At 56.4% G+C, this 15,080-nt stretch overlaps 1 protein-coding gene across 2 annotated transcripts in view; it reads left to right on the top strand.

Moving 5' to 3' along the window:
• Positions 1-12,255: 12,255 nt before the first annotated feature.
• Positions 12,256-15,080, top strand: part of PPFIA4 (PTPRF interacting protein alpha 4) — a 32,900-nt gene continuing 30,075 nt past the window's right edge. For both annotated transcript variants that reach the window (XM_056110661.1, XM_056110660.1), the window contains exon 1: positions 12,256-12,517. In XM_056110661.1, the coding sequence (XP_055966636.1) occupies positions 12,284-12,517 (234 nt within the window). In that variant the 5' untranslated portion in view covers positions 12,256-12,283. The remainder of the gene's footprint in view (positions 12,518-15,080) is intronic.

Below are 15,080 nucleotides of genomic sequence, written 5' to 3'. Positions count from 1 at the left end.
GGAGGGCCCCTGGAGAGGGGCCACTGCACGTTGAGGGGCCCCTGCAGTGGCCAGGTGTGCCATTCTCCTAAGGCTACCCCACAGGGGCTTGGAACTGATCCCCAGAACTTTAGGCAACAGCCAGCAAACGTTGACAGCATCTGCTATATACCACCTAGGTGCTGGGTCTTCTGAAGCCAATTTGGGGCCGAAGTACAGCAGTGCCTCCACCTTGTTCCCGGCGCCCCTGCCCCCTGATTGTGTACAGTGCTGTTGATTAAAGAGTGTTGTCTACATGCTTTCAAAGAGCCGTCTGAGCTGGTTTCCTCCCACCAGCCCCTCTCCCCCAGGTGTCATCCCTGCCAGGTCATCTCAAGGGAACCTGCCAAAGAGAGGGGTTGGGGTGACTTCCCTTGGGTATTTTCTAGGACTGGTCCCGAGACCTGAGAGGCTGCCTGAGACGTGGGGTACCTCCAAACAATGGGCTGGTGCTGGTCATCATCGTTTCGGGGTGGGGGTGTACAGTGGGAGACGCCCTCTCTAATCGTGGCAGAGTGTTGGGGATGTGGGACGTGGAGGGAAGACTCGTCCGGTGGCATCTGGGCCGGTGCTGCTGCGCGGGTCTGATGTGTGAGATCTCACAGTGCGTCGGGAGGCCAGCAGCAGCACCGGGCTGTCTGAGTGCTGTCTGTCCAAGGGCTGTCTATCCAAGGGCTATCTGTCCGATGGCTGTCTGTCCAAGGCCCATCTGTCCGAGGGCTGTCTGTCTGAGGACTGTCTGTCTGAGCAGAGAGTTGTCTGGGGTCTCTTAGGGCCAGAGCTGGGGGAGGAGGAGGAGGAGAAGGAGGAGGAGGAGGAGGAGGAGGAAGAAGAGGAGGAGCCAGACTGTGGAGGAAGAGGCAGGAGTGAAGCCCCAGAAGGGAGACTCAGGGGTGTTAGGGTTGAGGGGCGCTGGCCCTTAGTGGCCAGGGGCGCTTTACCCCAGTGTAGTGGTGGCTGAACTAACTGGTTGCTAGAGAAACAAGGTGTGTTTCTGAGCGGGTTTGTTTGCACAGTGGGGGCCAGGAAAGTCGGGGTACAGGCAGGCCGCACTCCGGGAGGAAAGTTGCCTGCGAGTCCGGCTCCCAGGTAGGGCACTGGGTGAAATGGAGGGACTGGGGTGGGGCCAGGGAGGGACAGGTGTGTATGGCGCGGCATGAAGTCACCATCTGTCCCCACGCTGGCCTGCTAGCTCCCTGACCTATAATTAGCTCTGGAGGGCATATGGCGCCAGCTCACAGGAGGGCGGCAGTGTGGCCAGTGTCCTCAGAAGTGCTCTGAGGGGCTGGTGGTGCGCAGCACACCCAGGCGGCTGCTTCCGGGGCCCCCTCAGCCTTGACTGGACAGGTCAGGAACTGAGGAAGCTGTCGGTTGGGCCTCTGAGCCTCGCAGGGGTGGGGAAGGAGCTGTGTGGCAGGGAGATGCAGGGGCCTCTCTCCACTCTCTCCTGGCTTCCCTCAGACTCTGCCCAGCGCCCTGCTCAGGTGCCAGAGTGTTGTGGGTGCACTGTGGGTGTGGCAGACCCAGCCTCCCCCATGTCTTCAGTTCCCCCCTGAAGAGGGCTGTGGTGCAGAACGGCTTCTGCCTTCCAGGCAGGGGCTGAGACGCCTTGGCCAGGCCGCTTCGTTCTGAGAGAGCAGGAGAAGCTGCTGCTCTTAAGTCAGTTGGTCAGACACAGGAGACCCCGCCGCAGACACCAGATGTGGACTCTCTATTCAATGTACTCCAACAAATACTTGGTTTTGTTTTGTTTTGTTTGAACCACACCTGGCGATGTGGGCCAGGGGCTTACTCCTGGCTCTGTGCTCAGGAATCGCTGCTGGAGGGGCTCAGGGGACCATCTGGGATGCTGAGAATTGAACCCAGGTTGGCTGTGTGCAAGGCAAACGCCCTACCCACTGTACTGTCGCTCCGGCTCTTTAACGGCTACTTGGGCATTGATGTTCTCTCAGGTAGAGTGAGCACCCTGAGGTCTGAGTTCAGATCATCCGCATCCTTGGTATCCATAAGCAATTCCCAACTCCGTGCCGGATTTGGGCGAACCTACTCGAGAAGTTAGTTGTTGGGTTGAGGAGGTTTGTCTTCTGACCCCCTGGACTCAGTGAAGTGGACCTCCTGGCAGCTAAGATATTTAACCCGGGCATAGGAGGCTCTGGGGACCCAGTTACATCTCAGTGTGGGGATTAGATCCTAGAGGTAATAAAGGGAACGTCCATAAATATTCTAGAAAGCTTGGTTAGATGGGCTGAAGAGTGAAGCTGAACTATGATATTAACGTACAGATGCGGCATAGTTTGTATATTAAATACATAAATCTAGAAAGTATGCAGTGATTTAAAAGAGCACTTAGGAACAGTGTAATTGGGTAGTTAAGTGTCAGATGAAATACCGGTTTGCATTTAGAGCCTTTATTGGCTGCTCTGCCCAGCCTGCAGAGTTGACTTGTCTTCCGTTAAGTGCATGGCTGATGTGACTTCATGGCCGTTGTCTTCAGCTGGATAATTGGGGTTGCCAACAGGAGCGAGGCTTCCACTCATCTACAACCCTTCCCCGGATCCGCGAGGGCACCCTCCCTGGGTAATGAGCTTCTTGTTCCGGGAATGATAATCAAGATGGAGAATTCAAGGAGGCTGGAATGATAGTCCAGCGGGGGGAGAGCGTTTCCCTTGGCAAGAGGCCGACCCAGGTTCCATCCCCAGCATCTCATAGGGTCTCCTGCACACCAGCAGGAGTGATCTCTGAGTGCAAAGCCAGGAGCAAGTCCTGAGCGTTGCCGGGTGTGGGCCCCAAACAAAAATAAAACAAACAAGCAAACAAACAAGCCCTCTAATTGAGAGGTCAGGAGCTGGAGGATCAGACAGCAGGTAGGGTCTTGCGCACCGCCAACTTGTGTTCGGTCCCCGGCATCCCATGTGGTCTCCTGATCCCTGCCAGGAGCCCCTGAGCGCCACCAGGTGTGGCCCCCAAACAAAAGCAAAACGGCACACCCCCCCCTCAAAAAAAAAAAAAGGAAAGAAAAAGTAAAGGGAATTCAGGATCCCTGATGTTTGTCTGACCTCGTCCCAAGCTTCCCCTAAAGCTGCTCTGAGGAGACGCCCACTTCCCCAAGCTGAGCCTTCAGGTGGAGATGGCTCATATCTGGGGGTTGCTCCCAGCTTGTAGTCCCCTGTTCCACCCTTAGGTGTCGGTCTTCTTGGGGTCTGATGGAGCAGGCGGGGGGGGGGGGGGGGGGAGGAGGGGGGCTGCGGCTTCCCTGTGCTGAGGGTACTTCCCAGGTACTCACGTCCTCTCACAGTCCTTCTTGGACTCTCCTGAGCTGTAGGCCATCTTGGGAAGAGGTGGTCCGGGCAGGCTCCGGGAGCAGCTGGTGCTCACAGGTGCCAGTCAGGGCTGCAGCGGGACAGTGCCCAGGCACCCAGCAGTGGGCAGATGCAGCCGGGGCACCCCTGTGGGTGTTGCACCGCAGACTCTGGGAACAGCCTCAGGCTGTCTCTTCCCGAGCCCCTCAGGACACCCCAGGGGACCCCTTACAGATGACCTTCCTTTTCTAGATGTGGGAGCCGCAGTCCCCAGAGAGCAAGTCTCCCTGCAGGTGCTGGGGCCCCAAGGACCGGATGCTTGTGACGGGGTCGCTGGGTAAGTAAGAGCTTCCAGCGATTCTCCCAGAAGGTTGGCCGAGAGCTCTCTGCGCGTTGCCTTCCCTCCTGCCCGTCCAGTGGGCCCCGCCTGGGGAAAGCGTTGGGAGCCTGCACAGCACCGGCTCTGCGCTGTGGTGATTCCGCTTGTGGTGGGGTGGTTGGTACCCCGCTTCACATGTTACCCCAGGGGGCCCAAGTGCCCGGGGTGGAGGGGCGCCTCCTGGGCCAGGACTGGGAACTGTCCCAGAACCTCGCTGTTCCCCTCTGTGGCCTGTCCTCTGAAGGGATGGAACTGTCCAGAAATGACCCTGTTGCCCGCTCCAGTGGTTCCTGTGCATTTGGACCCCGAGTCAGGGTGGACTGGAAAGGGGTGTGTGTGTGTGTGTGTGTGTGTGTGTGTGTGTGTGTGTGTGGCGGGGGGGTCGGGGTGGGGAGGGTTCTTCCCTGGGTTCCTCAGATCACACTAGAGGGCACTAGTCCTGTGGAGTTTCTGAAGCCTGTCCCGGGGGCCAAAAAAGGCTCCAGAGAGGAGGAGACTGAGGGCAGCTCAGAAAAGGGATGAGGCATCCGGGGAGGGAGCCGGGCAGGGGCCCCTGGGGCAGATGCCCCATGGCTTTGGGAGGACAGGGTGCATGCTGGCCAGCCCTGGGGGTAGGAGTCGGGGGCGGAGAAGCTTCTGGTCAGAGGGAAGGTGAGTTGGCCTCTGGGAGGGCATGGCCACTGGACTTCCTCACTGGGAACCTCGGGGTACTGGGGGATGAAAGCTGGGTTTCGGGGAAACGCTCCTATGCAGTGTGGAGTCAGTGGAGGCCATGTAGGTCAGGGGCCTGGAGATAGGTCACAGCCAGTGGCTGGTGGCCGTGGCGAGGGTGTGATGGTTGTCCCTGGGGTGGGATGGGGAGGGATGCAGGGAGAGGTGAGGGTGCCTGGCCACGGTCCCCTGAACGAAACTGAGAAGCCACTGCCACCTGCCCACTCCCTTCTTCCTTCCGGCAGTGTAGACTTGCTCAGGAGTCCCATGGCTCACATGAGACTCTGGACGCAATCACCTCGCTGGCAAGGCCTGGTCGGGAGGGCAGTAGGGTTGTTTCTCCACATACACACACATCTCCCACAGGAGCGGGAGTGAGACCCGCCGGAGGCCCCACAGCCTTCCAAAGTCTGTGGTTTACCTGAGGGTTTGCACGGGGTTTCACAAAGGGGCTGGAGAAATAGTACAGCGGGCGAGCGGGGTGCTTGCTTTGCATGGAGCTGACCCGGGTTCGAGTCCCAGCACCTCTTATGGTCTCTCAAGCCCAGCCAGGTATGATCTCTGAGCACAGAGCCAGGAGTGAGCACCCTCAGGTGTGGCCCCCAAAACCAAGACAAACTGCAAACATTGTATCACAGAGATTTGGGGGGACACACCTGGTGGTACTCTGGAGTTACTGCTGGCTCTGGGTTGGGGGTCATTGCCGGCCATCTCAGTGCCGGTGAGGTGCCAGGGGTCGAACCCCAGCCTTCCGCATGCAAAACATGTGCTCCGCCCCCATACAACTGTCTCTCTGGCCCTCACAGAGATTATTTTCAATGCCTTAAAATCCCCTGTGCTCCGTAATTCCATCCCTCCTCCTGCCTCTGCCAATCTTAGCAACCCCACTGGTATTTCACTGCCTCTATTGTCTGACCTTTTCCAGAATGTTCCATAGTTGGAATCCTGCAGCCCCAGCATGACTTTTCTCACTAAGCTGTGGTGTGTTAGATTCATCCATCCTCAGAGTGCCGAGAGAGGACCCCTTGACCGCGGGTGTAGACTGAGGGGATTTCCCCACTCACATCCCGGCTGCTTCCCGGGGTTGGTAATTCTGGGCGAAGCTTCTGGAAACATCAGGAAAATACTGGAAGTTCAGTTTGTAACCTGACCACACGGTGCTGACACCTGCTAACGCGGCTGACTAGCTCCTAGCTATGCTTCACTCATTCCTTTCCCACACAGTCACCCCGCTTTGTCCTTGCTCCCCTGTCCCCGCTGGGGCAGGATGCTCCCTCTGACCTCTGTCCCAGAAGGGCCCCTGTCCTAAGGCGCAGGACAGCCTGGCCCTGGCCCTGGCCCCGCACTCTGGCGTGGCATCCAAGAGCCGGAGCAGAGCCGCAGACCTGTGCTTGCGCCCTGCTTGGGCGACTCTGCCTCTCCCGTGTTCTTGGGCACAGAGGCCTAGATGTCGCCCCCCTCCCCCATCACACCTCGCCCCCGCGCTCCCCAGGCCTCTTCCGCTGCCTCACAGTCGGCCCACACTCCTCACTCCTGGCGGCAACCCCTTGCAAATGCTTGCTTTGGAGGTTGGTCGCTTTCGCCTCTGAATCAGGACTTGTGAGTGTTACTTAGAAATTGTGCGGGAGTCTGTTAGCTGAGAGGATAACTGCTATTTAAAGATGGCCCTGGAGCCAGTGGCACAGAGGGCACCGCCTCCTCCCTGCTATGCAGCATGAGTATGTGTGTGTGTGTGAGCGGGCGTGAGTGTGAGTCTCCCTGCGTGTGTGTATGAGAACCTACATGTGTCAGTGTACCTATGTGAGTGAGAGCCTATGTGTGTGTGTGTGAGTTTGTGTGCCTGTTACTGTGTGAGTATGTGTGAGTGTGAATGAGTAGGCCTGTGTGTATAAATATGTATGCAAGTGAGCCTCTCTGAATGACTGTGTTTGAGTGTATATGTGTGAGCATGTCTATGTGTGTGTCTGTGTGTGGATGTCTTTGTGTGAGTGTGAATGACTGTGCCTTTGTAATTGTGTGTGAGGGTATGAGTGAGTGAATGTGTATGTGTGTGTGTGCCTGAGTGTGCCTGTGTGTGAGTGAATCTGTTGAGTGAATGTGTGTATATGTGTGTGAGTGAGTGTGTGCATGTGTGTGAATATATGTATGTATATGTGAATGTGTGTATATATATGACTAAATGTTTGTGAAATAATGTGTGTTTGTGTGTGAGTGTTAATGTCTGTATGTGAGTGAATGTGTATATTGGTGTGTGTGAGTTAATGTATATATGTGTATATGTGTGTGACATATACATATATGTATATATGTGTGTCAGAATAAATGTGTGTCAGATTGTGTGAGTGAATATTAGAGTGAGTGTGTATATATGTGAATGTGTGTATGTGTGCATGAGAGTGAGTAAGCAAATGTGTAAATGTGTGTGTGAGTGAATGTGTAAGAGTGTGTGTAAGAGTGAATGAATGTGCATAAGAGTGTAAGAGTGTGCAGCCGGACCGATAGTACAGCAGGTAGAGCATTTGCCTTGCATGCAGCGGACCCCGATTCAATCCTCAGCATCCCATATGGTCCCCCAAGCACCTCCAGAATAACCCCTGAGCATCTCTGGGTGTGACCCAAAAAGCCAAAAAAAAGGAAGAGTGTAAGAGTGTGTGTGAATGTGTATATAAGAATGTATGAGTGACTATGTGTGTTTGAACATGTATATGGGTGAGTTTGCTGCTGTGTGTTTGTGTGATTGTGAATATCTTTGAATGGGATTGAGTGTGCCTGTGTGTATAATTATGTGAGGGTATGAATGAGTGAATGTGTATGTATGTGAGTGTGCTTGTGAGTGTGTGCTTGAGTGAGCATGCCTGTGTGTGAATGAGTCTGTGTGAGTGAATGTATATGTGTGTGAGAATGAATGTGTATATGTATGTGAATGTACCTGTGTATGTGTGTTAATGTGTGTATGTGAGTGAATGTGTATATTAGTATGTGAGTTAATGGTTATATGTGTGTCAGAGTATTTGTGAGTGAATGTATATACTTGTGTGTGTGAATTAATGTGTATGTGTGTCAGAGAGTGTGTGTGAATGGATGTGTGTGTGAATGATTGTGTATGTGTGTGCGAGTGAATATGTATATGTGTGTGAGTGTGTATGTGTATTAGAGTGTGTGTATGTGTACTAAATGAATGTGTGTATGTATGAGAGTGAATGTGTGAGTGAATGTGTGTGAATATATATGTGTGAGTGTGAGTACATTTTTGTATATATGTGTGTGAATGTGTATGTGTGAGAATGTGTATGTGAGTAGATGTGTGTGAGCAAATTGTGTGTGTGAATGTATGTGCATGTGAATGTGTGTGTTTAATGAATTTGTATATGTGTGTGAGTGAATGTGTTTGTGTATGAGTGAACTGTTTATGTGTATGATTGAATGTGGATATTTGTTAATGTACATTTATGTGTGAGTGAATTGTATGTGTGAATATGTGAAAGTGAATGTGTGTATGTGTGAGAATGTGTGTGAGTTAATGTGTGTATGTATATGTGTGAGAGTGTGTATGTGTGAGTAGATGTGTGTGAGTGAATTGTGTGTAAGTGAATATATAAGAGTGAGTGAACGTGTATAGGTTTGAGATTGTATGTGAGTGAATTGTGTATATGTGTATGTGTGTGAGTGAACATATGAATAAATGTATGTGTGTGAGAATGTGAATATGTATGTGTGCGAGTGTGTGAATGATCGTGTGTATTTGTGAGAATGTGTGTGTGAGTGAATGTATGCATATGTGTATGTGTGTGAGTGCTTGAGTGAAGATGTGTAGGTGTGTGAGTGTATGTGAGTAAATGTGTGTATGTGAGAGTGTGTGTATGTGAGTGTGAGTAAATGTGTGAGTGTATGTGAGTGAATGTGTGATCAAATATGTGTATGATTGGATGTATGCATGAGAATGTGAGTGGATGTGTGTATATGAGTGTGAGTGAATGTATGTGAGTGAATGTGCGTGAGAATGTGTGTGATGTGAGTGTATAAGAAGGTGTGAGTGAAAGTGTGTTACGTGAATGTGTGACTGAATGTGTGTGAGTGTGAGTAAATGTGTATGTGTGTGTATGAGTGTGTGATTGTCTGTGAGAATGTGTGTGTGTGAGTGTGAGTGACCGAGAATGTGAGTGAGTTTATTGTTTGTATGTGTGAGTGTGTGAGCAACCGAGAGTAAGTGACTGTGTGAGAGTGTGAGTGAATGTGTGTGAGTGTGTGCATGTGTGAATGACTGTGAGGCTGTGAGTGAATGTGCTGTGTGAGTGTGTGCATGTACACTCACACAGAGGTGCCAGGGCATCTCTGCCTCACCTTCACTTTGGAGCCTCTCTTCAGCCCGCTCTTGGTGATGCCATTTCACCAGGAAGTGGGGGTGCTACCGCCACCTGCACTGGGGGGATGTTGGGAAAGAGCTGGGGTCCCCAAAGTCAGCATTTTGGGGGGTAATCCGGACGCAGTCATGGTGCTATGTCCTCATCTGGGCTGGCGGGGGTGTGCTAGGCGCGCCCTAACCTGTACTCTCTGCCTTTGAGTCACCACAGTGACCGCGTGCATTTGGGGAGGCCAAGTTGGACGCAATGGCCAGCCCCTCTCAGAGTCCCAGAGAACCTGCCCCAGCTCCCCCTGCCCCTGCGTAGGAGTCCCACTCCCCTGCAGCAGCTGCCTCTCTGAGCCATGGGGGTGGGGTGGGCAGTGGCAGCCCGGGGTTGCCCTGTGGTCCTCCTGAGTGCCAGCTCCGCAGCTGCATGGGGTCTGCCCGGCTGAAACCCGCACCCAGCCCAACTCCAGAACCTTCCAGCCTCCTCTGCTGCGGCTTCCTCTCCTTGGGCAGGGGGTGGGCAGTGGGCACCAGGTGTTGATGTCCTGGACAGGACCAGGATGGGGGGTGCCACTGCGGCTTTCAGCCCCTCGGATTGAAGCATTGTTTCTTTTTGGGTCACACCTGGCGATGCACAGGGGTTACTCCTGGCTCTGCACCCAGGAGTTACTCCTGGCGGTGCTCAGGGGACCATATGGGATGCTGGGAATCGAACCCGGATCGGCCGCGCGCAAGGCAAACGCCCTACCTGCTGTGCTATCTCTCCAGCCCTGGAGCAATGTTTCTAAATTGGGGCCACGGTGCCCTCTGTGGGCTCTGCAGATACTCCAGGGAGCCACAGGTCAACATGGGGTATGGCGTGAGGCCTACTGCTAGGCCCGTGGGGGTCACCGGAAGGAGCTGGGTTGGCCGAGGGCCGCCGCTGGAGGAAGGTAGAGAAACTGGCCCAGGGAGGGCGCGGGGTGGGAGAGGCCTGCTCCTGCCAGCCTCAGTGGGATGCAGTTTTGGGCCTCAGCTGCTGGGTAGGGGTGGGGGTTGAGGGGGTGACTAGGCTCAGCCCGGCCCCTGCCTGGGACCGCTGCCCCCCCGGGCACAAGATGGGGCCCGCTTGAGCAGTGTCCTGATGTCTAGGTGTGAGTGGCCATGTGTGCGTGTGCAAGGCCTTCCTGCCCCTGGGCACGGCTGTGGGCACCGGCTGGCTTCTCAGGCTGAGTTTCCTTCCATCACTTCAGCCTCCCTCCTGCTGCCCCCCTGTTTCTGCACTCGGGAGATGGGGTGACAGCTGAGCTCAGCCGGGAGTGCCTGTCTCCTTTTCTATTGCCCATGGCAGGGCGGCATTGGGAGGGCATTGCCCTGGGAGGGCGGGGGTGGGGGAGCTGGGAGTGTGAGTGAATGTGTGTGAGTGTGTGCATGTGTGAATGACTGTGAGGCTGTGAGTGAATGTGCTGTGTGAGTGTGTGCTGGGGGCTGGGAGCTGCCCTGTGTCTGACCTCTCACCTGTCTGCTCTGGTCCTCCCTGCCCATATGATGCCCATGGCCCTGTGTCTCTTAGACAGAGAAAGAGGAAGAAAGGAAGGGAGGGAGGGAGGGAGGGAGGAAGGAAGGAAGGAAGGAAGGAAGGAAGGAAGAGAAGGGAAGGAAAGAGTGAAAGGAGGAAGAAAGGGAGGAAGGGAGGAAGGAAGGAAGAAAGGGAGGGGGGAGGGAGGGAGGGAGAGAAGGGTGGGAGGGAGGAAGGAGGCCAAGGGAGAGAGGGAGGGAGGAGGGGAAGGGAAGAAAAGATGGAGGGTGTGTATGCTGCCTGAGCCTATGTGCTGCTTGCACCCATGTGGCCGAGCACATGTACCCAAGCACATGTGTCGCCCGCATCTCCCCTCTTGAGATGTGGACTTTCATGCTCTCACGTCTAATGCTGGGGTGTGTGCAGGGGCTCTCTCCGCCCTTGGAGAAGCCCATGTTCTCTCTTGAGCACGTTTCTCTCTCTCTCTCTCTCTCTCTCTCTCTCTCTCTCTCTCTCTCTCTCCCCCACCCTCTCTCCCCCTCCCTCCCTCCCCCTCCACACCTTCAGAAACCCTCCAAATCAAATCTGTTTTACATCAAAAGAAAAGATGAAGGGAGGAACATAGGGAAGGAGAGAGGAAGGAGGGAGAGGGAGGGAGGGAGGAAGGGAAGGAGTAGGGAGGGGGAAGGGAGAGAGGGAGGAAGGAATGAAGAAGGAAGGAGGAAGGAAGGGAGGGAGAGAGGAAGGAAGGGAGGAGGGAGGGGGAGGGAAGGAGGGAGGAGGGAGGGTGGAGTCGAGGGGCTGGTGGTGGGCACGGAGCATCTGCGTGCCCAGCGCGATGTGGGTCCCTCATGTCCCATCTTGTGTCCCTGAGCTCTAGGACAGCCCCACTGAAGCTGAGGTGCCGGGCAGCCCTCTCTCCCTGCCACTGGGCTTCTGGGCTCCAGGTGTCCCTGGACTCATGCTGGCCCGTGCTGGACACCTCGCCGGACGGACAGTGCCAGTGGCAGGGAAGGGCCAGCTGTGGGCAGGCCTCTTACACCCCGCTGCCCTGGGAGGGCGACCCCCACCCCCAGCCCTGCGGACACCCTCCGTCCCAACTCCCCTGCAGAGGTGGGGGCGTGGATTCAGGGGGTGCCTGTGGGGCACCAGGTTGGGCTGGGGGGGACCGGCCAGAGCCTTCTCTGTCAATGGGAAGACTCTGCCCACCCTAGTGCCCAGCCCGTGCCAGTGGTCACATTCGCACCACTGCTGGCTCAGGCTGTGGGCCTGTGGGTCTCCCGTCCGAGAGCTGCTTCTCACCCCCCTCACCCCCTTCTCAGCCGCTGCGGCCTGAGGCTGCTTCCGTCTCTCCCTGCCCACGTCTCAGGAGGGCTCGGGCAGCCCGCCTGCACTCCCCTGCCGCTGACTGAATCATTTCTATATTTGGCCACTGAACCACGTGGTTGGGGGACCACTGGGGCGGCTGCACCTCTGGCGGCTGGGGGCAGGGAGCAGAGGCCGCAGCCAGCAGGAGCTTTCCTGGGTGAGCCCAGCAAGGCGCCAGCCCCAAGGCAGCTGCTGAGGACCGGCCAGCACACCCTCGTGCCCTGCCGTCCTGCCATCCTGCCATCCTGCCGTCCTGCCGATCCTCACAGCCGTCTCTTCTCCTACCCGCAGATCGTGCCTTCGCCTTCCAGAAACCCGAGTCTTTACACCCAGCCAGGACTGTGCCGGGCCCCGGTGCCACTCAGAGGAGGGCCTCAGCCAGCCCCGCGCTGCCCACCCGGCATGGCCACTCGGCACTACTGCCCGCCTGTCTGGGGACGCGGCGCCCCCAGCCCCGGCCCTGAGAGCTCCACCCAGGCGCTCCGGCTCTGTGGCCCGTGGGTGCACCGGGCTTCCCCAAGCAAGAGCCACTGAGGCCATGGGAGGGACCCCCGCCTGCCTCTCCCACGGCCTGCCCTGAGACCCACGTTGGGGTCTTCCCGCCTCCCTCACCCCCTGGGGTGCTGACCCTGCACAGCTGCCCCCCGACCCCAGCCCCCACCATGTGTGAGGTGATGCCCACAATCAACGAGGGGGACCCCCTGGGCCCCCCCCACGGCGCCGAGGCCGACGCCAATTTTGAGCAGCTGATGGTGAACATGCTGGACGAGCGCGAGAAGTTGCTGGAGTCCCTGCGGGAGAGCCAGGAGACCTTGGTGGCCACCCAGAGCCGGCTCCAGGAGGCCCTGCACGAGCGGGACCAGCTCCAGCGGCACCTGAACTCCGCCCTGCCCCAGGTGAGGCCCCCCGCGACCCCTGCCTGCACTCAGCACAGGGCCTTCGCTCTCCAGTCTCCCCGCTCTCGAACCCTGTCCCCGCAACAGAGACCTTCACCCCCAAGCCCGCCTGCCTCCAGCCGCAGTGAGCCCGGGTGGCCAGCAGGTGGCACCCTGGACCGGAAGACCCCTGTGCCTGCTGGCCCTGTTGGCTCAGGTGAAGCTGGGGCAGCCCTAGTGTCCAGAGGGAGAAAGGGATGGCGTCCCACAGAAAGTGACACTGGCTCCAGGGGCCAAATGTCTGGATGCCCTCTCCTGCCCCTCGATCCTGAGCCCACCGCCGCTGCGGCCGCCCTGCTTGTTCCATCTTTCCTAGGCACTTTCTGAGACTTGTGTGACCCACCCGCACGAGTCGGAAGCAGGCGCTGTTATCTTCATATTTCACACTGGGGAGCAGCTTGGGACCCTCAGCCTGCAGAGGGGGTTGGGGTGTGGTTGTGTGTGGGGACCAGGTTGGGGTGGGGGGAAGGAGCCCTGGGAACCTCCCAGCTCTGGCCTCAGCCGGGCCCTTTTCCCCATGAATGGGGTGGAACCTGATCCCGGCTGTAGTGCGGGCAGAATCTGGCTGCTGGGGCCCAGGTGAAGAACAGGCGTGGGCAGTGGGCCTGGGCCACCCTCCTCTACACGGAGGCCCGGGACAAATGGGAGGTGCAGGAGCTGACCTCTGCCCTGGAGAAGTTCTAGAAAGGACCAGAAGCCAAAAGAGTGGACAAGAACTACTGGAGGACAGGGGGTGCCAGAGTCAGCTTGTGGGCCAGATGCTGTCTCCACCCTGCCTCTGTTTTTGTTTTTTTTTGTTTTTGGGATCACCCCTGGCAGTGCTTAGGGCTCAGTCCTGGCTCTGCACTCAGGGATCACTCCTGACAGTGCACAAGGGCGCATAGGAGACGTTGGGGCTCGAACCTGGGTTGACTCCGTGCAGGGCAAGTGCCCTCCCTGCTGTGCTGTTTCTCTGGCTCCCCCTACCCTGCTCTGGAAAAGGACTCTGCCTCCCTACAGATGGGAGTTAGGAGGGTCAGAGGGGTTAGGTCATTTGTCTCTGAGGTCTCACAGCTCCCAGGGCAGAGCTGAGATTCGATCCCTTAGAAGCTCACTGGGAGCTTCCTAAGGCAGGGATTTTATCTGGTCACCGTGTACTCGGACACAGGCCCTCGCAGTTGTGCTTGGATTTGGATTTGTGACCCCTGCCGGTGCTCTTGGGTGCTGCACTGAGCAGTATTCCCAGGAAGGAGCCAGGGGTGCCCTGGGGAGCTGTGGGGGCCTGGGGAGCTGTATCTGGTGAAGGGGGGTTGTTCCCTGGGATGGGGTAGGTGCTCCAGGGTGGGGGCACAGGTGCAGAACCTGGAAGGCTTGTCAGTGACCGAGGGGCACCAGGTCTGAGGATAGGTGGAAAGAAGCTGGAGAGAAACTTCAAGCCCAGGATGGCACCTCTGTACCCAGCATGGGTGACGGGGCTGTGCAGGGCTGTGGATAGGCCGGAGTTACAAAGTCAGAGTCAGGCACCCTCGGGTGGGGTGCAGACAGCAGCTTAGTGTGAGCCGGGGAGCAGAGCACATTGGTCCTTGGTTCCGTGGTGTGGCCTGGGAGAGGGGATGACATCAGTCTGCTCTCTGGGCCCAAGTTTGTGTGTGTCTCTGTGTGTGTGTTTGTGTGTATGTGTGTATGGATGTGTATGGGTATGAGTGTGTGTATGGGTTTGTGTGTATAGGTGTGTAAGGGTATCTGTGTGTGGGTATGAGTGTGTATATATGGGTGTGTGTGAGTATGAGAGTGTGTATAGGTATGTACAGGGATGAGTATGTGTGTGTATGAGTGTGTGTGGGTATGAGCATGTGTGTATGGGTGTGTGCAGAATGGGTGTGTGCGTATGAGTGTGTGTCTGGGTGTGTGTGTGTGGGTATGTTTGTGTGTGGGTGTGTGTATGGGTGTGTGTGTATGGGTGTGTGTGTGGGTATGATATATGTCTATGTGTGGGTGTATGGGTGGATGGAAGTATGTGTGTTTATGTGTGTACGTGTGCTTATGGCTATATGTATATGCATGTGTGGGTGTATGTATAGTTATGGGTATGGGTGTGTGCCTGGGTATATGGGTATGGGTGTATATGAGTGTGCGTGTCTAGTTGCAGGTGTATATGTGGGTGTGTGTGTTGCCTGTGGGTACGTCTGTCAGACACGCGTATGGCTGTGTGTTGGTGTAGTATACCGTCAGCATGCTGTGTGTCAGTGCCTGTGTGTTGGTATGTACCGTCAGTATGCTGTGTGTCTGTGTGTCTGTGCCTGTGTGTCGGTAGTGTACCATCAGTACGCTGTGTGTCTGTGTATCTGTGCCTGTGTGTAGGTCTCGGCGCCCCTGGGCCTACCTTGGGTGTTGGCCATGACGGTTCTCAGGAGCTGGATCAGGCGCTGGCATTTCCGGGCCCCTCGTCTCTTTCCCACAACTTCTTGCCTGATTTGGACCAACCAAGGGGAGTCTGGGATGGGCTGCAGGTGGGGGCACAGCTGTACTTGTGCTTCAGTACCCC

The sequence above is a fragment of the Sorex fumeus genome, unplaced genomic scaffold (genome assembly GCF_029834395.1).
Source record: "Sorex fumeus unplaced genomic scaffold, SorFum_2.1 ptg000010l, whole genome shotgun sequence".
Lineage (NCBI taxonomy): Eukaryota > Metazoa > Chordata > Mammalia > Eulipotyphla > Soricidae > Sorex > Sorex fumeus.
Note: the sequence above shows the minus strand (reverse complement) of the source record. Positions and strands in the feature narration are given on the sequence as shown.